Source organism: Ahaetulla prasina, chromosome 4, assembly GCF_028640845.1.
Source record: "Ahaetulla prasina isolate Xishuangbanna chromosome 4, ASM2864084v1, whole genome shotgun sequence".
Lineage (NCBI taxonomy): Eukaryota > Metazoa > Chordata > Lepidosauria > Squamata > Colubridae > Ahaetulla > Ahaetulla prasina.
The window spans coordinates 5323004-5347581 of NC_080542.1; the positions used below are offsets into that span (position 1 = coordinate 5323004).

A 24578-nucleotide genomic window follows, 5' to 3' on the forward strand; every position below is an offset into this window, starting at 1 on the left:
ACGAATGAGACTTCACGAAACGCCGCCAAGACACTTCCAATTTTACGCGGAGAAACCCGAATAACCAAAGACCTACATATATATATATATATACATACATATATATATATACATACATACATACATATATATATATATATATATATATATATATATATATATATATATATATACATTCATCACTCTCTCCCTGCCTTCCTTCCTTCCACCCATACACCCACCCACCCACTCTTCCTTCCTTCTTCCATCATTCCTTTCTTCTTTCTTTCCTCCCTTCTTTCCTTCTACCATTCCTTCCTTCCATCCACCTATCCATCTATCCATTTTTCTATCTTCTTCCCTCCCTCCCTTCCCTCCTTCCATTCATCCGTTCACCCATCCATCCATTTTCCATCCATCCACCCCTCTATCCATGCATCCATCCATCTACCCATCCTTCCTCCCTTCCGTTCCTTCCTCCCTTCCTCCTTTCTTTCCTTCTACCATTCCTTCCTTCCACCCACCCATCCGTTTTCCTCCATCCATCCATCCTTCCACCCTCCTCCTCTTTCCACTTATCCACCCACCCATCCATTCACCCACCCACCCACCCACCCACTCACTCTTCCTCCCTCCCTCCCTCCCTTCCATTTATCCACCCACCCATCCATCTTCCATCTATCCATCCACCCATCCATCCTCCCATCCAACCTCCCTCCCTCCATCCACCCACTTCCTCCCTTCCACCCACCCACCATTCACCCACTCTCCCTCCCTCCCTTCCACTTATCCACCCACCCATCCATTTTTCCAACCACCCATTTATCCCTCCCTCCCTCCCTCCATCCATCCATCCATCCACCCATCCACCCACTCTTCCTTCCTCCTCCTCCCTCCCTTCCACTTATCCACCCACCCATCCATTTTTCCATCCACCCATTTATCCCTCCTCCTCCATCCCTCCCTCTGTCCCTTCCACCCATCCATTCACCCATCCATCCATCCATCCATCCATCCATCCATCCATCCATCCACCCACTCTTCCTCCCTCCCTCCCTTCCACTTATCCAACCGCCCACCTATCCATCCCTCCCTCCCTCCCCCACACATCCACCCTCCTCCCTCTTTTCCACTTATCCACTCATCCATTCACCCACCCACTCACCCACACCCCCAAAAAAGTTGAACTAATTTTCAGGAGCTTTCACCAGGGGCGGGATTGAAAAATGTTAGCAATCACTTCTCTGCCCTGTTGCTGGGTGGGCGTGGCCATGAGGGTACTTCCGGTAGGCCCATTTTTTGCCCTCCCCAGGCTCCAGAGGCTTTCCTCGAGCCTCCAGGAGAGCAAAAATGGCCTTCTCTTTGCTCTGGAGGCCGGAAAAACAGGCCCGTTTCTGGACTTCCGGTACTTCCAGGAGGCCCATTTTTCACCCTCCCAGAGCCTCCGCGCAAGTCCTGCACTTACCTGGCATTCAAAACTGGCCGCATGGAGACTCCTGGGAGGGGTGGAGTGAGGTGGGCGTGGTCAGCCAGTCCTTGTAACTACCGGTTCAGCGAACCGGATGTAAAATTAGCATCGGGTTCGCCTGAATCGGTCCGAACCGGTTGAATCCCACCCCTGGCTTTGACTTTAACTGACAAGGGTTCCTGCTGAAAAAAGTCTAATCTTCTAGAAATGGTCACCTTCAGGAAGGCTGATTTCTCTCTTTTTCCCCCCTCCCCCACCCAGTTCAACAGCTTTGAGCAGCTCTGCATCAACTTCACCAACGAGAAGCTGCAGCAGTTCTTCAACCATCACATGTTTGTGCTGGAACAAGAGGAGTACAAGAAGGAGGGCATCGAATGGGTGTTCATCGACTTCGGCATGGACCTCCAGGCCTGCATTGACCTCATTGAGAAGGTACCTGGCTTTTCACCAGGCACCTCCTTCCGTCTTTCATTCCTGATCCTGGTTGTGACCCAATTTAGATCCACAAGGAAATGTTATTTGAAGAATGAAATGCTCCATGTTGGGGTTATAAGATGGATCAGAAGTTGGGCTAGCAGCGCACAACTTTTGGAAGTCCTCAAAAGTGTTTAGGGTCAACAACATCAGGGCCCTTGACAGAATCGCAGAGTTGGAAGGGACCTCGGAGGCCTTCTAGTCCAACCCTCTGCCCAAGCAGGAAACCCCAGACCAGTTCAGACAAAGGGTTGTCCAATCTCTTCTTAAAAGCTTTCAGTTTTGGAGCAACTCACAACTTCCGGTGGCAAGCAGTTCTACTGGTTAATTGTTCTCATTGTTAAGAAATTTCTCCTTAGTTCTAGGTTTATTTATTTATTTATTTATTTATTTTTATTTATTTATTTTGTCACACAGTATATATAAGCATAAGCATGAAATAACTATACAATATATAAGCATATATATAAGCATAAGTATGTAATAACTATATTAATTAGATATAATGAAAGGAAAACAATAGGACAGGAACGGTAGGCACTTTTGTGCTCTTATGCACGCCCCTTATAGTCCTCTTAGGAATGGGGTGAAGTCAATAGTAGACAGTTTTTGGTTGAAGTTTTTGGGATTTTGGGAAGAGACTACAGAATCAGGTAGTGTGTTCCAAGTATTAACAACTCTGTTACTGAAGTCATATTTTCTGCAATCAAGATTGGAGCGGTTAACATTAAGCTTAAATCTATTGTGTGCTCGTGTATTGTTGCAACTGAAGCTGAAGTAGTCTTCAACAGGAAGGACATTGTAATAGATGATTCTATGAGTTAAACTCAGGTCATGTCGAAGGCAGCAGAGTTGCTCATCAAGGAGGTTGGTTGTTGTTTTTTTAATTTGCATTTATATCCCGCCCTTCTCCGAAGACTCAGGGCGGCTTACACTGTGTTAAGCAATAGTCTTCATCCATTTGTATATTATATACAAAGTCAACTTTTTATTGCTCCCAACAATCTGGGTCCTCATTTTTACCTACCTTATAAAGGATGGAAGGCTGAGTCAACCTTGGGCCTGGTGGGACTTGAACCTGCAGTAATTGCAAGCAGCTGCTGTTAATAACAGACTGTCTTACCAGTCTGAGCCACAGAGGCCCGCTTCTCTCCTTGATGAGTTTTGATCCATTGCTTCTTGTCCTACCTTCAGGTGTTTTGGAGAATAGGTGTTCTGACCTAGGCTTCCCCAAACCCTGAAGCAGACTACATTGTCCTGATAAAAACCCCTTTTTATTAAATGACTGTGAATTCTTCTCTTTCACATCCAGCCAAGTCTTTCATTCGGTGAATTTACAGTCACTGACCTTATCTGGCTCGGGGAGCTGCTAGGCCGATATCTTCAAAACTTGGCAAGGAGTCACTGAGAGTCACGAACCAATTAAGCGCACTAATGGTCTCCTGCAAACTCCACACCTCTTTTATTCCCTTTGGGAGGGGCCGCTCATCGTCTACCTCTGGCTTTACTCCTGAGTCGACCCTTGTTCCTTAGCTTCTCCTGGCAGCTCTGTGCATGCGCACACTGGGAACAGGCTCCAGCTTTCTTCTGCCTCACTGATGTCTGCCTCCGAAGGCAGCTGATAACTGGCATACGGCCCTGGCCCCCGCTCTGTCTCCGACACAGAGCCCTCAGTGCAGTCACATCAATAGATGTGCAGTGCTCTATAGCGTCGTTTTGAGGGTAGGAGTTGAAACAGTTTACGTCCAGGATGCGAGGGGTCTGTAAATATTTTCACGGCCCTCTTGATTCGTGCAGTATACAGGTCCTCAATGGAAGGCAGGTTGGTAGCAATTATTTTTTCTGCAGTAACGAAAGGAAACAATAGGACAGGAACGGTAGGCACGCTGGTGCTCTTATGCACACCCCTTACAGACCTCTTAGGAATGGGGTGAGGTCAATGGTAGATAGTTTTTGGTTGAAGCTTTGGGGATTTTGGGAGGAGACCAAATTAACCAATGGAACAGAAGTTGCCTCTAGAAGTTGTGGGTGCTTCCATCACTGGAGGCTTTTAAGAAGAGATTGGAAAGCCATTTATCCGAAACGGTATAGAATCACTCCTGCTTGAGCAGGGGGTTGGACTAGAAGACCTCCAAGGTCCCTTCCCACTCTATTACGACTGACGTGATCTTCAGTCAGTAGGTAGGATTCAAAAATTTTAGCAACCGGTTCTGTGCCTGGTTGCTGGGTGGGCGTGGCCATGGTGGGTCTGGTCTACTTGGCCTCCTGCACCATGGCAGTGGGGGAGTCTTTGCCCTCCCCAATCTCTGGAGGCTTTCCTCAAGCCTCCGGGATGGCAAAAACGCCCCCCCCAGGCTCCGGAGGCACTCCAGAATCCGAAAATGGGTTTGTTTCCGGACTTCTGGAACTTTTGGGAGGCTCATTTTTTGCCCTCCCCAAGCTCTGGAGGCTTTCCTTAAGCCTCCAGGAGGATGAAAACAGCCTCCCCTGGGCTCTGGAGGCTCTCTGGAGGCGGGAAACAGGCTGCACTTACCTGGCATCTAAAATGGGCTGTGTGGAGACTCCTGGGAGGTAGGTGGGGGCCAGCCAGGCCTTGCAACTACCGGTTCGGCGAACCAGATGTAAAAATTAGCATCCGGTTCTCCCGAATCGGTCCAAACTGGCTGAATCCCACCTTCCGTTTGTGCCGTTCGTGTAAACCCATGGCGAGATACTGAAGGACAGATCTTCTCAGTTGTAATGCCTTGGTTTTTTTTCTTCTTCAGCCCATGGGCATCATGTCCATCCTGGAAGAGGAATGCATGTTCCCCAAGGCCACTGACATGACCTTCAAGGCCAAGCTGTACGACAACCACCTGGGTAAATCGGCCAACTTCGGCAAAGCGCGAGTCATCAAGGGCAGACCCGAGGCCCACTTTGCCCTGATCCACTACGCGGGCACCGTGGACTACAACATTATGGGGTGGCTGCAGAAGAACAAGGACCCTCTCAATGAAACGGTGGTGGGTCTCTACCAGAAGTCGGCCATGAAGCTCCTGGCCAACCTGTTTGCCAACTACGCTGGAGCGGACGCACGTAAGAAAAAATGGAAGGAGATAAGAGAGGAGGCCCCGATGCCTTCAAACAACCTTCAGGTCTATGAGATTGAAAGCCGAGCAGAACTCGTCAGCCTTCAAGAGTAGGGAGAGTGGAAGCCAAGTGAGGCCGTATGGAATGTGGGATGGACTTAGATGAGAGACTGAAAGAGAGAGAGAAATACAGGGAGAGGGAGGGAGAGGGAGAAAGAGAGAAAGAGGGAGGAGAGGGAGGGAGGGAGAGGGAGAGAAAGAGGAGGAGAGGGACAGAGAGAGGGGGAGAGGGAGAGGGACAGAGGGAGGGAGGGAGAGGGACAGAGAGAGAAAGAGGGGAGAGGAGGAGAGGACAGAGAGAGGTAGGGAGAGAGAGAGAGAGAGGGAGGGAGGAGGTGGAGAGAAGGAGAGGAGAGGACAGAGAAAGAAGAGGGGAGAGGAGAGGGAGGGAGGGACAGAGATAGGGAGGAGGGAGAGGGAGAGAGAGAGAGGAGGAGAGAGAGAAAGAGGGAGGAGAGGAGGAGGTGGAGAGAAGGAGAGGAGAGGACAAAGGGGAGAGGAGGAGAGGGACAGAGAGAGGGTAGGGAGAGAGAGAGAGGGAGGAGAGGGAGGGAGGGAGCGAGAAGGAGGGGGAGAGGGACAGAGAGAGGAAGGGAGGGGGAGAAAGAGAAAAAGTCTGTTTCCAAAAGGCAACTGGACTTTCTAGGGTTATTTTCCCCCCCTCAAAGACAGAACAGAACAGAATAACAAAGCTGGAAGGGACCTTGGAGGTCTTCTAGACAGCCTCAAAACTTTGAACCGCCACTAAATGAACGGTCCTACCTTCAGGGCTATCTGTATGTTTAAATAAATGGGCAGTTAATCTGGCCTAATATCATGGTAGTTGCGTAGGTCTTCTTTTAGTCATTATTATTTGTTGATATAGCCTATAGGCCTGTAATGGCGAACCTATGGCACGTGTGCTTCAAATGGCACGTGGAGCCATCTTGGTGGGCACGCAAGCATTGCCCTAGCTCAGCTCCAGTGCGCATACGTGTGCTGGCCAGCTGAATTTTGGGCCTTCTGGGCCCACTGGAAGTCGAGAAACAGGTTGTTTCCAGCCTCTGGAGGGCTTCCAGGGGGAGGGAGACTGTTTTCACCCTCCCCAGGCTCCAAGGAAGTCTCTGGAGTCTGGGAAGGGTGAAAAATAGGCCTACCAGGCCCACCGTGCCAAAAGCGGGAGGAGCGCAGAGGGGTTGCATGCACAGGGTGGGGGGCGCATTGAATAATGGGTGTGGGCATGCATTGGCGAACCCCCCCCTCCACGCTTTTGGCACGCGACAGTGAAAAAGTTAGCCCTCACTCACAAGGTTCGAAAGACGCATGGCCACTAAAATCCTACACAAAGCGTTTACAATAAGAAGTAGGGTAAAATACAATAATTCAATACATAAAAACCAGGCCAATTTCGGTCTCCTTGGTGAATGGATGGCCTTCCATTCACCTCGCAGAAAGTGCTCCAGATGGCGGGGTGGGGGTGGGGATTCCACCCCACATCAGCCGGCCCGCCTTTGAGACGCCTGGGATACGATGGGAATTGTAGTCCGAGATATAGCCGTGATCCACTGAACACGGAATTGCTTTTCAAGTTGGTTTTTCTTCCGTCTTTCTTATCCTCCGCAGCGCTGGAGAAGGGGAAGGGGACTCACAAGAAGAAAGGGTCTTCCTTCCAGACGGTGTCGGCCTTGCACAGGGTAAGGAGAACCCAAACGTCGGCGGGAACGGGGACCTTCTTTGTAGTCTTTCCCTGTTCGTTCTGGACCGTCGACGTCCGTCCGAGGTGTCGTCCGATCTCCGGTTCGGGTGCCTTGTTCAACCACTTGCACCCGAGGAGAAGGAGGCAGTCCCACCCTGGGGCTGAGCAAAGTCTAGGTGGCCGCTTCGTGGAAGGCTTTGCCAACGTTGGTTTCTCCTAAGCGTTGAGTTTGCCTTCAGTGGAGGTTATTGGAATGGCTCACGCGAGGATTCTTTGTGACTCCCGGTTGGCTTTCTTTTTTCTTTCAAATCCATTGGTCTTCCTCTCTTCGTTTTCCTTCCTTCCTTCTTTCCTTCTCTCCTCTCCTCTCTTCTCCTCCTCCCTCCCTCCCTCCCTCTCTCCTTCTCCTCCTCTCCCGTCTTCTCCTTCCTTCCTTCTTTCCTGTCTGCTCTTCTTCCTCCCCCTTTCCTTCCTTCCTTCTTTCCTTCCTTCCTTCTTTCCTTCCTTCCTTCCTCGTTTCCCTTCCTTCCTTTCTCCCTTCCTCTCCTCTCCCCTTCTTTCTTTCCTGTCTTCTTTCCTCCTCCCCCACCTTTCCCTTCCTTCCTTCCTTCCTTCCTTCCTTCCTTCCTTCCTTCCTTCGTTCCTTCCATCCATCGTTCTCCCCCTCTCCTCCTCTCCCCTCTTCTCCTTCCTTCCTTCTTTCCTGTCTATTCTTTTTCCTCCCCCTTTTCTTCCTCCCCCCCTTCCTCCCTTCTTTCCTCTTCTCCCTTCCTTCCTCTCCTCTCTTCTGCTTCCACTCCCTCCTTTCCTCTCCTCTCCCCTCTTCTCTTTCCTTCATGTTTTTTTCCTCCCTCCCCCCTCCTTTTCCCTCCCTCCCTCCCTTCCTCCCTTCCTTCCTCTTCTCCTCTCCCCTTTTCTCCTTCTTTCCTCTCTACTTTCCTCCCTCCCCTCCCCTCTCTTCCTCTTCCTTTCATCCATCCATCCATCCATCCAGGGGTGGTATTCACTTACTTTTCCTACCAGTAAGTAGGATGGCATAGAGCCGGGGTGATTTCCGCTACCAGTTCGGGTGAACTGGTCCGAACTGGCTGAATACCACCTCTGCATCCATCCATCCTCTCTGTTTATCTCCTTTCTTTCTTGCTAGTGGAAGTTCTTCCCCACCGACCTCTGTATACCATCCGCTCATTTTTGCATTTCTTCTCCTTCTTCCCTTCTCCCACCCCTTCCTCAGTTTTCCCCACCAACCCGTTTATCCTCCTTTCTTTCCCTCCAAACTTAAAACTCCTGCTGTTGTGTCCCACCCTCACTCTGACGAACGAGTCAAGGAAGTCCGTAACAAACTTGGCAATGAAGCCTCTGCAGCTTGCCAAGTTCCTTCGAGGTTTATCAGGGCAGGCAGGAGTCCAAGTTGTGACTTCAGCGATAAGAGTCCGATATCAGCAAACTAGATAAGACTTTGATTGACTCAAGGTTGGAATGGCAAAAGCAGGTCCTTTATATAGGCTGTGGGGTGTGGCTCCATGACTCAGCATTTATCCAGGCCTGCCCCACCCTTCCTTCTGCTGGCGTCGCCTCTCAGATTTCCGGAAGCGAGGGTCCACCCACTGTGAATTGTCTTCAGCTGGATCTGCTGTCAGCATCTGGGAAAGGGAGGGGTCAGAGGGAGTAGGCCTGGGTAATTCCACCACCTGGTTGGCTTCCTGCTCTGAAGGCTGAGCCAAAGGAACACACACTGTATGAGTGAGGTTTATCGGACTTCTTCTTTCACTCCTTGAATCCTCTCCGGGCATGGGGCCAGGGCCGGGGGCTGGAGTCATGACAGGCCGTTCATCTTCATTATCAGACTCGGAGTCTGATAAAAGGCCCAGTTGGAGACGGGAGGGGCCCGGCTGAGGAGAGGAGGGAGGACGAGTCACAAAATCTGCTTTCCTTTTCCGCCCCAGGAGAACCTCAACAAACTGATGACCAACCTGCGCTCCACCCATCCCCACTTCGTCCGTTGCATTATCCCCAACGAGACCAAAACCCCAGGTGAGACCTCACCCCCACATTCCACCCTGAAGGGGGGTGTCCCCATTTATTTATTACATCTTGATTGCAAAAATGACAAACCCTCTGAAGTGAACTCAAACAGCAGCACCAGCAAAAAGTTTCTCTCTCAACACAGTCTGTCCGGTCGAAAGATGAATAGTTGTCTGCCACACCTATTCATCTCTGCTGCCTGACTTTTATCCTCAGAGCTAGGGTGGGACTTTGCTAGCACTGGTGGCTTTTCCATCCCAAGGACCGGCCCATAGATTTTCACTGCTCTCCTCTCCTCTGCCTTCTGCGCATCCGTGTGTCACGCACTGGATCCAGCTGGAATGGAATAGAATAGAATAGAATAGAATAGAATAGAATAGAATAGAATAGAATAGAATAGAATAGAATAGAATAGAATAGAATAGAATAGAATAAATAGAATAGAATAGAAAAGAAAATATGGAATGGAATGGAATAGAATAGAATAGAATAGAATAGAATAGAATAGAATAGAAATATGAAATGGAATAGAATAGAATAGAATAGAATAGAATAGAATAGAATAGAATAGAATAGAAATATGGAATAGAATGGAATGGAATAGAATAGAATATAGAAATAGAATAGAACAGAACATAATAGAAATATGGAATGGAATGGAATGGAATGGAATGGAATGGAATAGAATAGAATAGAATAGAATAGAATAGAATAGAATAGAATAGAATAGAATAGAATAGAATAGAATAGAAAATATGCTTTATTATCTAATATGCTATTAGAATAATAGCTTTATTTTCACTCTGAATGTAAACTAATCAGCATACATTGAAGTGAAATTTCATTGAATTCAAACCTCTCTCACCACCTCCATTATACACTACATAATATAAAGGAATAAATAAATAAATAAGATAAATACAGTTTTATGCATATACCCACATATATTATGCGTCTGGTTATACCGAACTGGTAAGCCTTACGGATAGCATCCTGTTAGGAAAGGTCACTTCATCATCTTCCGATCCTTCCTCAATGAGGACCGGCTTGTTACTTTCGTACCTACCAGCTTTTTCTCCATCTTCCGCAGGGTTTATAGACAATCCTTTGGTCATGCACCAGCTGCGTTGTAACGGCGTGTTGGAAGGGATCCGTATCTGCCGGAAAGGATTCCCTAATCGGATCCTCTACGGGGATTTCCGGCAAAGGTAGGCCCGAAATTCAGAAGTTTGGAGAGGGGCTTTAAAGACCCTTGGAAAAGTCATCCCCCTCCCCCCCCAAAAAAAGATTAAAGAAAAAAACCACAAATCGTTTCTGGACTTTGTGCTCAAGGTGGGGAAAAACCTGGAAACCATTTCTGGACTTTGTGCTCAAGGTGGGGAAAAAAATGGAAAACAATGAAACTTTGATTTTGGGGTTTACCGTTTAGACAGGTTTGCTGTTATAGAAATGGCTATAGGTAATCCTCGATTTACGACCACAACTGAGTCCAAAATGAAGTGAATTTTGCCCCGTTTTACGACTTTCCTTGCCCCAGTTGTTAAGCGAATCCCTGCCGTTGTTAAATTAGGAACATGGTTGTTAAGCGAATCTGGATTTCCCCCATTGACTTGGCTTGTCAAAAGGTCGCAAGAAGGGATCAGGTGGCTCAGGGACGCTGCAACGGTCATAAATGTGAGTCAGTTCTCAAGCATCTGAATTTTGATCATTTGACTGTGGGGTTGCCGCAACGGTCGAAAAACGGTCCTTTTTTCAGTGCCGCTGTAACTTCAAGTGGTCACTAAATGAACTGTTGTAGGTTGAGGACTAGTTGTACGTAAAAGTGAAAACTGCCAAATATCTTATTTATATTGGCGGAAGATGTTTCTAAAAAAGATGGTGTTTTCTGAATGACTTTTTGGTTTGCCAATTCTTTAAAATAATTTAAGCTGTCAAAATTCAATCAAATCTTCCATGCGTCTACAAGTTGTCCTCGACATACGACCATAACCGAACCCGGAACTTCTGTGGCTATGCAAAGCAGTTGTTACGTCAATTTTGTTTCATTTCATGATCTTTTCTGTCCCGGCTGTTAAGTGAATCGTGTGGTCATTAAGTGAATCCAGCATTTCCCTGTGGGCTTCACTTGTCAGAAGGCCATGGGGAAGGTCACAAGTGGTGATCACATGACTGTCATAAATATGAATTGGTGGCCAAGCGCTCGAATTTTGATCATGTGGCCATCGGGATTCTGTGACGGTCGTAAGTGCGAAAAACGGTCGCAAGTCACTTTTTTCAGGCCCGCCGTAACTTTGAACGGTCGTTAAATGAACAGTTGTAAATTGAACTTGCAGCCCTTCGTTTTTTTTTTCCTTTTGAGGTACCGTATCCTAAACCCGGCGGCCATTCCGGAAGGCCAATTCATCGACAGCCGGAAGGGGGCAGAGAAACTTCTGGGCTCCCTGGACATCGACCACAGCCAGTACAAATTTGGACACACCAAGGTGAGTGAACAATTGAAAGACTTCACAACTTGGAAAAGGATGATGGGCTTCATTCAAGGTGCTCCCGTTGGGTTCTAGGAGACAACGGCAGCCATCTTAAGAAGAATCTGAAGAAGAGCAACTAAGATGATTAAGGGGCTGGAGGCTAAAATATACAAAGAACGGTTGCTGGAATTGGGCAAGTGGGTGCGGTGGCCTGGAGGTGGAGCTCTCACCTCATAATCAGGAGGCTGTGAGTTCGATCCTAGGTAGAGGCAGATATTTCTCTCTCTGGGCACGATGAGAATATATATCTGTGTTGTGTCTGCGCCCCCTGAGCTGGCCCCCCTGCCAGAAAGTGACTTGGAAAGTGAGGGGGAAGGGCCATCAGGACTTACCTCGGGAGCACCGGCTTGCCTGGCTCAGCTCCAAGAGCCAGAGGCAGGCCAGGTGGAGGAGATAACGAGGCCTCCGTCCCCTGACTCTTCCCCCCCAGGCCACGCCTCCAGACCCAGATGATGGCGATCAGGTCTGGCTGGACCCTAGGTTTCATAGGCAGGAGAGGCAGGAACAACAGAAGCAGGGGTGGGGCAGGCCTAGGAAGTGCTGAGTCATGGAGCCACACCCCACAGGATATAAAAGCAGCAAGGGCTGCTATGCCTCTTCGTAGCAGGCAAATCAACTGCTTGACTAGAGCTGAAGTACTGTTTGTTGACTCATTGGCATCAAGGGAGATAACAGAGACACTTGGCAGACGCTCGCTAGTTTACTGCCAGAGCTGATAGTGCCGGCTAATTAAGTCATCGCTCAGACTGAGGTGAGGGGGACAGAACAATCTGCTGAACAAAACTCCGCATGGGCAACAGGAAAGGCATCCAGCCAGTAAACACTCAACTCCATTCAGTTGCCCAGATTCGGAGAAAGGACGGCAGGCCTGCAGGGGATTATGGGGGTCATTAAAAGAAAGAAGATGGTTGCAGGAATTGGGTTTAAGGAAGAGAAGGACATGATAGCAGCCTTCCAATATTTGAGGGTCTGCCACAAAGAAGAGGGGGTCCATCTGTCCTCCAAAGCACCTGAAGGCAGGAGAAGAAGCAATGGATGGAAACTAATCAAGGAGAGAAGCAACCTGGAGCTAAGGATAAACTTCCTAACAGGGAGGACAATTAACCAGTGGAACAACTGGCCACCAGAAGTTGTAAATGCTCCAACACTGGAAGTTTTTGAGAAGAGATTGGAAAGGGAAAGAGGAAAGACAAAAAAGAAAGAAAGAAAGAAAGAGGAAGGAAGAAGAAGAATGAAGAGGGAAGGGAAAAAAGAAATTATTGAGTCTGTCATTTGCACCTCTATAACTGTTTGGTTCGGTTCTGCAACCCAACAAGAAAGACACAGACTTCAGAGGATCATTAGAACTGCAGAAAAAATAATTGCTACCAACCTGCCTTCCATTGAGGACCTGTATGCTGCACGAATCAAGAAGAGGGCCGTGAAAATATTTACAGACCCCTCACATCCAGGACATAAACTGTTTCAACTCCTACCCTCAAAACGACGCTATAGAGCACTGCACACCAGAACAACTAGACACAAGAACAGTTTTTTCCCGAAGGCCATCACTCTGCTAAACAAATAATTCCCTCAACACTGTCAAACTATTGACCTGCACTACAATTAATCTTCTCATCGTTCCCATCACCCATCTCTTTCCACTTATGATTGTATGACTGTAACTTTGTTGCTGGTAATCCTTATGATTTATATTGATATATTGACCATCATTTGTGTTGTAAGTGTTGTACCTTGATGAAGGTATGATTCTTGATGAATGTATCTTTTCTTTTATGTACACTGAGAGCATATGCACCAAGACAAATTCCTTGTGTGTCCAATCACACTTGGCCAATTAAAAAAAAATTCTATTCTATTCTATTCTATTCTATTCTATTCTATTCTATTCTATTCTATTCTATTCTATTCTATTCTATTCTAATGCAGCCCTCAATGAAATCGAGTTTAACACCCCTGTTCTAATCTGTTTCCATCCAGGTGTTCTTTAAGGCTGGTCTCCTGGGACTGCTGGAGGAAATGCGAGACGAACGTCTCTCCCGGATCATCACTCGCATCCAAGCCCAATCCCGTGGTGTGTTAGCCAGGATAGAATTCAGGAAGATCATGGAACGGAAGTAAGTTCATTGGTGGTCCTCAGGGCTGGAATTCACTTACTTTTCCTACTGGTTTGCAAATCTGAGCGTGCACATGGGTCCACCCTGCGCTTTGCTGTCCACATCCGTGCCCGGCCGTCCATGCATGTGCTTTGCTGGTGCATGTGCCTTCTGCACATGCGCCCGGCCTCAAAAATGTATCTAAATAGGATGGCATAGAGCCGGGGCAGGTGGACTGGGCCACCCACGATTTCCAGTGGTAGAATTCAACCGGTGTAGCAATTTGTTGAGCGTGCACTCTGTGCATGTGCAGTGCATTTGAAAAGAGCTCTAAAACTTACCTTCTACTGCAGCCCCAGTGAGTAAAACCGCGCCTATCAGCTGAGCGTCAGACAAAGGAAATATAGGTCATTATAGTGCAGGGGCGGGCGGGTGGGCCCAGCTGATCATCGGAGCATACCAATTCGCTCTCAGCTGATCATCTGAGCTACCGGTTCACTCGAACCGGTCCAAACCGGCTGAATCCCACCCCTGGGCAAATCGGTCCGAACCGGCTGAATACCACCTCTGGGGTCCTCCTGCTTCGGTTCTTTCCTCTGGAGGAGGCTCTTTTTGGTGGTTAACTTTCTGCAAAGACCTTCTGTGACCATTCCTGGGTCCCCTCGCTCATCTTGGTTCAAACGTAGACCCATCTCTGCTGTTGTGGGCTGGGTTCCTGATTGGGATGGCCTCGTCACCATTTTTGGAGAACGTGAATGCATGATAGGAAGGTGTGGTCCACCAACTTCTGTCCCCTTCCCAATTATTTACGGGACACAAGAATAAGGAAGATACTGCTTATTTCGAAGTAGCTTCCAGATTTATAGGAAGATAGCGATACCTCCAGATTTGAATGTATGAAATAGCTTCTTGTCCATCCAGATCAGACTTCTGTAATATTTATGGAACAGAGAAGTTCTCAGTCTTGAGAATATCTGTAGCTCAGCTTGAATGATTGGGTTCATGATGTTCTCCAAGCTTGATTGTTTCCTTGTAGACGTCTTCTTACCACGCTAGGTAACAGCATCAGCGTGTGGGAAAGCCTATGAAACCGAGGTCTATGACACTTTGGCCTGATGGTCCCCTCCTCTACTTATTTTGCAGGGAATCCCTGCTGGTGATCCAGTACAACATCCGAGCCTTCATGGTGGTGAAGAACTGGCCCTGGATGAAGTTGTACTTCAAGATCAAACCGCTGTTGAAGAGCGCGGAGTCGGAGAAAGAGTTGGTGGCCCTGAAGGAAGAGTTGGCTAAGTTGAAAGAGGCCTTGGAGAAGTCGGAAGCCCGTCGGAAAGAGCTGGAGGAGAAGATGGTCTCCTTACTTCAGGAGAAGAATGACCTACAATTGCAAGTTCAGGCGGTAAGTCACGGAGGGCCCTCCTGGTGTTTAGGTTGGTCAGGTTAAGTCAAGAACAATGTTGACTCCACATGACAATCAAAGCAGTAAGACCAGTGGTGGGATCCTTCCAGTTCAACAACCGGTCCGGTGATCGCATGCTGTGTGCGCGTACACAATTCAACAAAAAATCACCTTCTGCGTTAGTGGTAGGGAATTAAAACAGCTGAGGTACAGCAATCTGTTCTGTCACACTAATCAGCTGCAAAGATAAAAGTAAGTAAAACACAGGGGCGGACGGGCAGGCCCAGCTGTTCGTCGGAGTGAATCGGTTTGCTCCCAGCTGATCGTCAGAGTGAACCGGTTTGCTCCCAGCTGATCGTCGGAGTGAACCGGTTTGCTCCCAGCTGATCGTCGGAGCGAACCGGTTTGCTCCCAGCTGATCGTCGGAGTGAACCGGTTTGCTCCCAGCTGATCGTCGGAGTGAACCGGTTTGCTCCCAGCTGATCGTCGGAGTGAACCGGTTTGCTCCCAGCTGATTGTTGGAATTACTGGTTCTCCCAAATCATCCAAACCGGTAAAATCCCACCCCTGACTAAGGCAGCGTTTCTCAACTTTGGCAAACTTGAAGATGGGTGGACTTCAATTCCCAGGCTTCTCCAGCCAGCATAGAATTCTGGGAGTTGAAGTCCGCTCGTCTTAAAGTGGCCACGGTTGAGGAATTCTATACTCGGCTGGGAGTCAATTCTTCAACTCTCATTCTTCCCTCTTTAGGAACAAGACAATCTTGCAGACGCCGAGGAACGCTGCGACCAGCTGATCAAGAACAAGATCCAGCTAGAAGCCAAGGTGAAAGAGATAACCGAACGGCTTGAAGATGAAGAGGAGATGAACGCCGAACTGACCGCCAAGAAGCGAAAGCTGGAAGACGAATGTTCGGAACTCAAGAAGGATATTGATGACCTGGAATTGACCTTGGCCAAGGTGGAGAAAGAGAAGCATGCCACGGAGAACAAGGTAAGGATGGAGTTGATGCGGCGTGGAATCAGAAATCGATTAGGTGGCCAAGGGGATATCAGAAATATTAGTTGGGGCCATCGTTCATGGAAATGTTGATCTTGGTGTGGAAGAGGAGGAGGAGGAGGAGGAGGAGGAGGAGGAGGAATGTGAGTTTCTTGCTGATCTCTGAGCTTGGTTCTTTTCTTGTAGACATTTTGTCACCCAACTAGACAACTTCATCAGTGCTAGAAGGGAGTGGGTTTATGGAGAGGAGGAGGAGGAGAAGGAGAAGGAGAAGGAGAAGGAAGACTGTGGGGCCCTTAATATGTTCTGAGCTTGGATGTTTTCTCACAGAAATTTCATTGCCGAACTAGGTAGTATCATCAGTGCTAGAAGGGAGTGGGTTTATGGAGAGGAGGAGGAGGAGGAGGAGGATAAGGAGAAGGATAAGGAGAAGGAGAAGGAGAAGGAGAAGGGAGAAAGAAGACTGTGGGGCCCTTGATATGTTCTGAGCTTGGATGTTTTCTCACAGAAATTTCATTGCTGAACTAGGTAGTATCATCAGTGCTAGAAGGGAGTGGGGTTTATGGAGAGGAAGAAGAGGGGGAGGAGGAGGGCTATGCGGTCCTTGGGGCTCCCTGAGCTTGCTTGTTTTCCTCCAGATATTTCATGAATTAGAGAACATTGTCCATGGTAGAAGAGGAGAGCAGGCATGCTTTCTTTATAAAGAGAGCAAAGCCACCTCCCTTCCAGCACAGCTGATGTTACCTAGTTGGGTCATGAAATGTCTTCAAGAAAACCAGGTTCAGAGACCACCAAGGACAGTCCTCCTTCTCCATCGCTTCCTCTCCTCCTCTTCCACCTCCATCTTCTCCTCCTTTTCCATCCTTCTTCCCCCTCCTCTTTCTTTTCCATCCCTTCCTCTCCTCCTCCTCCTTCTCCTCCAACCGTAGCACTGATGATGTTACCTAGTTGGGTCATGAAATGTCCCAACCAAACAACCAAGCTCAGAGAGGACCAAAGATCCCACAATTAGGAATATCTGCAAGTGCGCTCTCTCTCTCTTTTTCTCTCCCTCCCTCTCTCTCTCTCTCTCGGTCTCTCTCTCTTTCTCTCTTTCACACACTCTCACACACACAGCTTCCCTACATCACATTCGGCCATTAGCTCCCCGATACAGTATTATTTATTCCAGCGGATTCTCTTATGACTTGCTACTTGGACGCTTAACCAAGTTTAAGTGCTTGGATTTAAGCAGCAGAGTAACAAGGTTTCGTTGGTCCTTCAAAGAGTTGTGGCTTGTGAGACGCACAACCCACTGACGTGAAATCTCCACGTTAGATGCGACCTGAGAAACTAAGTCGCCAGATCTTGAGGTGTCCATCAAGGTGTGAATTTGGACAGCTCCAGGCAACTGACGTGGTATGTTATGATATGACCGCAGGTGAAGAATCTCACGGAAGAAATGGCTGGTTTGGATGAAATCATCGTCAAGCTAACCAAAGAGAAGAAGGCTCTCCAAGAAGCCCACCAGCAAGCTCTGGATGACCTCCAAGCAGAAGAAGACAAGGTCAACACGTTGACCAAAGCCAAGGTCAAACTGGAACAACAGGTGGATGATGTAAGTACACCGACTTTGGCTGCCAGAAATTGTGTCCGAGAAGATGCTAGAACCTTTTCGACACCGAATGCCCAAATTGGAATGCGCTTGCACGCACATATGTGTGGGTGCGCCAGAGCACCGGAAACATGAAGACCAGCTGGTCGCCGCACGCATGCCTGTTTTTTTTTTGGCTGTTTTTGGCCATTTTTTTGGCCATTTTCAAACCTTTTTTCAAGCCCTTTTTGGCCCAAAAAACAGGCTGTTTTTGGCTGATTTTGGGGGCCATTTTTCTGGGCTGTTTTCCTGGGCTATTTTTGGCATTTTTGGGGCTGTTTTCAGGCCATTTTTCCGGACCATTTTCGACAATTTTTCGGGCCATTTTCAGGCCATTTTTCTGGACTATTTTCAGGCCATTTTCCTGGGCCATTTTTGGCCGTTTTTAGGCTGTTTTCCTGGGCCATTTTTGGCTATTTTTCTGGGCCATTTTAAAGCCATTTTTCAGGCCCTTTTTGGCCCAAAAAACAGCCCGTAAAACAGGTTTTAGCCATTTTCAGGCCCTTTTTGGCCCAAAAAACAGCCCGTAAAACAGGTTTTGGGGCCATTTTTTCTGGGCTGTTTTCATGACGTTTTTTTCGGGATCTTTTAAGGATGTTTTTGGGCTGTTTTCAGGCCATTTTCCTGGGCCATTTTTGGCCATTTTTTGGGCTGTTTTTACGCCATTTTTCTGGCCGTTTTCAAGCCATTTTTTGGGCCATTTTCAGGCCATTTTCCTGGGTTGTTTTTGGCCGTTTTTCTGGGCCATTTTCAAGCCATTTTTCAGGCCCCTTTTGGCCCCAAAACAGCCTGAAAAACAGGCTGTTTTTGGCTGGTTTTTGAGGCCATTTTTCTGGGCCGTTTTCAGGAGGTTTTTTGGGATGTTTTCAGGATGTTTTTGGGCTATTTTCAGGCTATTTTCCTGGGCCATTTTGGGCTTAGTTTTTTTGGCCATTTTCTGGCCATTTTTGGGCTGTTTTCAGGCCATTTTCCAGGCCCTTTTTGGCCCCCAAAACAGCATGAAATAACAGGCTGTGTTTGGCCAGTTTTCGAGCCATTTTTCTGAGCCACTTTTGGCCATTTTTTTGGGCTGTTTTCAGGATATTTTTCAAGGCCATTTTCAGCAATTTTTCAGACCATTTTTAGTCCATTTTTCCAGGCCATTTCCACGCCATTTTCCTGGGCTGTTTTTGGCTGTTTCTCCAAGCCGTTTTCAGGCAATTTTCTGGTGCTCCAGTGCCTGTGAAGACCAGCTGGTCGGCATGCATGTGTGCGCCAGAAATCAGAAGAGCAGCTGGCAAAGACCCATGTGCCCACAGAGAGGGCTCTGCGTACCATTTCTGGCATGCGTGTCATAGGTTCACCATCGCTGCTAGATCATAGAACAAAGAACCATGGGGCTGGAAGGGACCTCAAAGGTCTTCTAGTCCAATTCCTACAGAATTGACCGAGCTGATTTGATTTTTCTTGGCCTGACAGCTGGAAGGCTCCTTGGAACAGGAGAAGAAGATCCGCATGGACCTTGAGCGGGCCAAGAGGAAGCTGGAAGGAGACTTGAAGCTGGCCCAAGAAAGCATCATGGATCTGGAGAACGACAAGCAGCAACTTGACGAAAAGCTGAAAAAGTAGGTCTAATGCGTCGTTATGGAGGTGCAAGCTGTTGCCCATCTCTTTACCGCTGGATTCCAACTTGCTTCTCCTTCCCGATCCACAGGAAAGATTTTGAGTTGAGCGCCTTGAATGCTAGAATTGAAGATGAGCAGTCTTTGGCCGCCCAGTTACAGAAGAAACTCAAAGAGTTACAGGTACAAAATCCAAGTCTACCTCTTGTGTGGTTTCTCTAAAAAAAAAGAAAGAAAAGAAAATCTAGATCAAAACTAGAAAACAGCATTTCTGGATAAGGTCTAGAACAGGGCTGTCAAACTCAATTTCATTAAGGGCGGCATCAGGGTGATGGTTGACCTCGGGAGGCTGGGAGAGTGTGGTCGACTGGGTGGGCGTGGCCAGCTTGATGACACTCATTGGACACGACCAACTGGGTGGGCATGGCCAACTGGGTAGGCATGACCAACTGGATGGGCGTGGCCAGCTTGACACTATTCACCGGACATGGCCAACTGGGTGGGCGTGGCCAGATGGGTGGGCGTGGCCAGCTTGACACCATTCACCGGGCATGGCCAACTGTTTGGGCATAGCCAACTGGGTGGGCGTGGCCAGATGGGTGGGCGTGGCCAGCTTGACACCACTCACCGGACATGGCCAACTGGGTGGGCATAACCAGATGGGTGGGCGTGGCCAGCTTGATGCCACTCCCCAAACTGCTGGCATGTTTCCTCTTCACATTGGGTAGAACAGGTCATCCTTGCGGGCCAGATCTGACCACATCATGGGCCTTGAGTTTGAGAACCCTGGTCTAGGATGTCCAATATGGTGTCCATAAGTACCAAAGTTCTCACTGGTACCACTCTTTGTTTCCGCTAATCAGTAGCCATAATGCAAAAGCCATAAGGCTCTCATGGGCTGAAGTAGTTGAGAACTTCTAATCTAGCTGGGTTCTACACAGTGGTGGGATTCCAAAATTGCGCAGCACTCGAACACCGCCTTTCGTGTGAGCGCTGATGAGCTGAGCTGTTGTTTAACTCAGCTGAGGCGTGGCAATCAACTCTGCCACGTGAGTCAGCTGAGCTTAAAAAAAAACAAGGGAATATAGAACAGGGAACGGCAGGGGCGGGACGGTGGGAACAGCCAGAGATGGTATTTGCCGGTTCTCGAAACTACTCAAAATTTCCGCTACCGGTTCGTCCGAATTGCTGCGAACCGGCTGGAGATGTCAGATTAATTTTTAGTCTAAATTAATTCAGATTAACTCCACTTTTTTGAGCCATTAATGGGCTCCTTCTTCCTGACCCAGGCCCGGATCGAGGAACTGGAGGAAGAATTAGAAGCGGAGCGCACGGCCCGCGCCAAGGTGGAAAAACAGCGGGCTGAACTTTCGCGAGAACTGGAGGAGATCAGCGAGCGTCTGGAGGAGGCTGGAGGGGCCACTTCGGTGCAGATCGAGATGAACAAGAAGCGGGAGGCCGAGTTCCAGAAGATGCGGCGCGACCTGGAAGAGGCCACGCTGCAGCACGAGGCCACGGCAGCCACCCTGCGCAAGAAGCACGCGGATTCCGTGGCCGAGCTGGGCGAGCAGATCGACAACCTGCAGCGGGTGAAGCAGAAGCTGGAGAAGGAGAAGAGCGAGCTGAAGCTAGAAGTGGACGACATGGCCTCCAACATGGAGCAACTCATGAAAGCCAAGGTCCGACATTAATGAAGAGGGGGTGGGACCTCTATTGGAGCTGCGCCTTAGAAGTGGGTGGGGGGAATTCCAGATTTGTGGACAAGGTTGAGCTTTGGGGATGGATCAGGAGACACGGTAATAATTAATTTGGAAAGGGAGAAGGGCCCAAAAGATGAAGAGAGCATGAATTGTTCCTACATCTGAATGGGATCTGCTCCTCGATATTTTGGTTCTTAAAGATCTGAATTTTTACTCAACCTTCCTCCTGTTTTTATTTTTCTTTGAACTTGTCATTCCATGGTTCTTTATTATTATTATTTTTATATGTCATCATGGCATATCATGGTCGTAACTTCCATCATCCTCAACCAGCACAGCCGTGTTTACAAGGATGATAGGAGCTGTTGTTCAATGTCAAGACAAAATGACTTGTTTCTCCAGCTGTCCATCCATCCATCCATTCATCCACCCACCCTCACACCTATCCATCCATCCATCCATCCTCTCATCCATCCATCTTTCCATCCTTCTACTTATCCATCAATCCCTTCTTCCATCCATCCATCCATCCATCTATCCTTCTTTCCTTCCTTCCATCCATCCATCCATCCATCCATCCATCCATCCATCCATCCATCCATCTATCCTTCTTTCCTTCCTTCCATCCATCCATCCATCCTTCTTTCCTTCCTTCCATCCATCCATCCAACCATTCATCCATCCATCCTCTCATGCATCCATCTTTCCATCCTTCTAGCTATCCATCCATCCCTTCTTCCATCCATCCTCTCATCCATCCATCCTCTCATCCATCCATCTTTCCATCCTTCTACCTATCCATCCATCTATCCTTCTTTCCTTCCTTCCATCCATCCATCCATCCATTCATTCTCTCATCCATCCATCTTTCCATCCTTCTATCTATCCATCCATCCCTTCTTCCATCCATCCATCCTTCTTTCCTTCCATCCATCCATCCATCCAACTATTCATCCATTCATCCTCTCATCCTCTCATCCATCCATCTTTCCATCCTATCTGTCCATCCATCCCTTCTTCCATGCATCCATCCTCTCATCCATCCATCTTTCCATCCTTCTACCTATCCATCCAACCCTTCTTCCATCCATCCATCCATCCATCCATCCATCCATCCATCCATCCATCCATCTTTCTTTCCTTCCATCCATCCAACCATTCATCCATCCAACCATTCATCCATTCTCATCCATCCATCCTCTCATCCATTTTTCCATCCTTCTATCTATCCATACATCCCTTCTTCCTTCCTTCCACCCACCCACCCACTCATCCGTCCATCCCTTATTTAAATCTATTTCTCTAGGTTTTTTCACCATGTCTTCTCGTTCTGGAAATCTAGGCCAACCTGGAGAAACTGTGTCGGACTTTTGAAGACCAAATGAACGAGCACCGGACCAAGTCCGAAGAGTCTCAACGCATGGTCCACGACCTCACCACGCAGCGAGCCAAGCTCCAGACCGAGAATGGTAAGCAACAAGCAAACTCTACACACTTATCCTTAAGAACTCCGATCGTTCTCTTGGTCTTCTTTTTCCAAAATTGTCCACTTTGACCAACAAATTGTCACAATCTTTCTTGGAGATAATAAACCTGAAGAATAATCTGTCAGAATAGAGATAATTCTCAATTTACAACCCGTTGTTTGGCAACCATTCAAAGTTCTGACAGACCTACCTGGAGGACATCAACAACCAGGGTTTGAAGTTCTAATGGCCACTGCCTCCCTGTGGTCACGTGGCGACATGATCCTTCAACAACCATGGTCCATTTGCGGTCATTTTCACTATCCTACAATCATGCGACCATGTTTTATGACAATTTCTCCCCAAACTCGGCAATTCACTTTCAAATTTTGGTGAAACCATCCCCATACCAAACCATTGATTCACTTAATGACCGCGATGTTTGCTTAATGATTTAGATTCACTTAACAACCAGTGTTTTTCTTAACAACCACTGCAAAAAAAAAATCAAGTCAGAGATATGACCTCCGTTTCCACTATGATAGATTATAGATTACAGATTATCAAGAGTTGGAAGGGACCTTGTAGGTCATCTAGTCCAACCCCCTGCCCAAGCAGGAAACCCTACCCCCTTTCTGACAGATGGCAGTCCAGTCTCTTCTTGAAAGCCTCCAGTGATGAAGCTCCCACAACTTCCAAAGGCAACGTCTGTTCCATTGATTGATTGTTCTCACTGTCAGAAAATTTCCCCTTATTTCTAGGTTGAATCTCTCCTTGATCAGTTTCCACCCATTGCTTCTTGTTCTACCCTCAGGTGCTTTGGAGAACAGCCCGACTCCCACTTCTCTGTGACAGCCCCTGATATATTGGAACACTGCTATCATGTCTCCCCTAGTCCTTCTTTTCATTAAACTAGACATACCCAGTTCCTGCAACCATTCTTCATATGTTTTAGCCTCCAGTCCCCTAATCCTCTTGGTTGCTCTTCTCTGCACTCTTTCTAGAGTCTCAACATCTTTTTTATAGTGTGGTGACCAGTGATTGGCAGACTCCATTATGGTCCTAACATGAGGACTCCCTGTAACCAATTGTCCACTTCCAAGTGAGCCTTCTGGTGGGACCTTCGCCCTTCATTCTCCCTTGCCTATGTTTTTTTTTTTAATCCAGGCGAATTGTCCCGCCAGCTGGACGAGAAGGAAGCTTTGATCAGCCAGTTGACCCGAGGAAAGTTGACCTACACGCAACAGCTAGAAGATCTGAAGAGGCAACTGGAAGAAGAAGCGAAGGCACGAGACACACGGAGGCGGAGGGTCACGAGGGAGACGTCGCGAGAGATGGCGCTAGCTAGGCCAAGACCGAGACGCTGACATTGCATCTCCGTTCTTCTCCACCTCTAGGCCAAGAATGCTTTGGCCCACGCGCTCCAGTCGGCCCGCCACGACTGTGACCTTTTGAGGGAACAGTACGAAGAAGAAACGGAGGCCAAAGCGGAGCTCCAGCGTTCGCTCTCCAAGGCCAACTCGGAGGTGGCCCAGTGGAGAACCAAGTATGAAACAGACGCCATCCAGAGAACGGAGGAACTGGAGGAGGCCAAGTGAGTGGCTCCGTCATCTTCATCCATGTCCCCAGAGAAGATCCGTCACCTGAGTGGTTCTTCTCCTCATCCTCCTCGTCCCTCACCAACTCATTGTGTCTCACTCCATCCAAGATGGCTTCCTTCCACCCCATCCTGACTTCCTCACTTTCACTTTCACTTTCCCTCAGAAGCGGATTAGCTTTGAGTTGACCCCGTAAATGCCCAAACGGTGGTCCTACCTCCCGGCTTAGCTTGGGTGTCCCATCATCTTCACGGCGTTGGGGTGGGGGCCGACTGACACCGGGACGTCTTCTCACCTACCAGGAAGAAGCTGGCTCAGCGGCTTCAGGATGCCGAAGAAGCTGTGGAGGCGGTGAACGCCAAGTGTTCCTCGCTGGAGAAGACCAAACACCGCCTGCAGAACGAGATTGAAGATCTCATGGTGGACGTGGAGCGCTCGAACGCAGCCGCAGCTGCCCTGGATAAGAAGCAAAGGAACTTCGACAAAGTATGTTGGGGAACATGGGAGAAACAGAGCAGAGCGTTATGGGTGGGGCAAATCTTACGATGTGGACAATCCGACTCTTCGGGGCCGGGGGATAAGGGACCGCAGGTAGTCCTCGACTTACGGCCATAATTGATGCCTGTTCCTAAGTGAGACATTTGCGATGTGAGTTTTGCTCCCGTTTTGCCACCTTTCTTGCCACGGCTGTTAAGTGGATCACTGCAGTTGTTAAGTGAATGTGGTTTCCCCTTTGACTTTGCTTGTCGGAAGGTCGCGAAAGGGGACCTCGGGACACTGCAACTGTCATAAGTACGAGTCAATTGCCA

At 48.3% G+C, this 24578-nt stretch overlaps 1 protein-coding gene across 1 annotated transcript in view; it reads left to right on the plus strand.

The window, feature by feature from the left end:
- LOC131198696 (myosin-7) overlaps window positions 1–24578 on the plus strand; it is a 59177-nt gene that overhangs the window by 23790 nt on the left and 10809 nt on the right. The window contains exons 15-31 of the mRNA XM_058183608.1: window positions 1709–1879; window positions 4687–4996; window positions 6652–6722; window positions 8671–8758; window positions 9840–9957; window positions 11109–11232; window positions 13258–13394; window positions 14517–14772; window positions 15523–15765; window positions 17192–17368; window positions 18863–19008; window positions 19098–19188; window positions 20295–20684; window positions 22048–22174; window positions 23339–23457; window positions 23569–23765; window positions 24072–24255. Coding sequence (XP_058039591.1) covers window positions 1709–1879; window positions 4687–4996; window positions 6652–6722; window positions 8671–8758; window positions 9840–9957; window positions 11109–11232; window positions 13258–13394; window positions 14517–14772; window positions 15523–15765; window positions 17192–17368; window positions 18863–19008; window positions 19098–19188; window positions 20295–20684; window positions 22048–22174; window positions 23339–23457; window positions 23569–23765; window positions 24072–24255 — 2949 coding nt within the window. The remainder of the gene's footprint in view (window positions 1–1708; window positions 1880–4686; window positions 4997–6651; window positions 6723–8670; window positions 8759–9839; window positions 9958–11108; window positions 11233–13257; window positions 13395–14516; window positions 14773–15522; window positions 15766–17191; window positions 17369–18862; window positions 19009–19097; window positions 19189–20294; window positions 20685–22047; window positions 22175–23338; window positions 23458–23568; window positions 23766–24071; window positions 24256–24578) is intronic.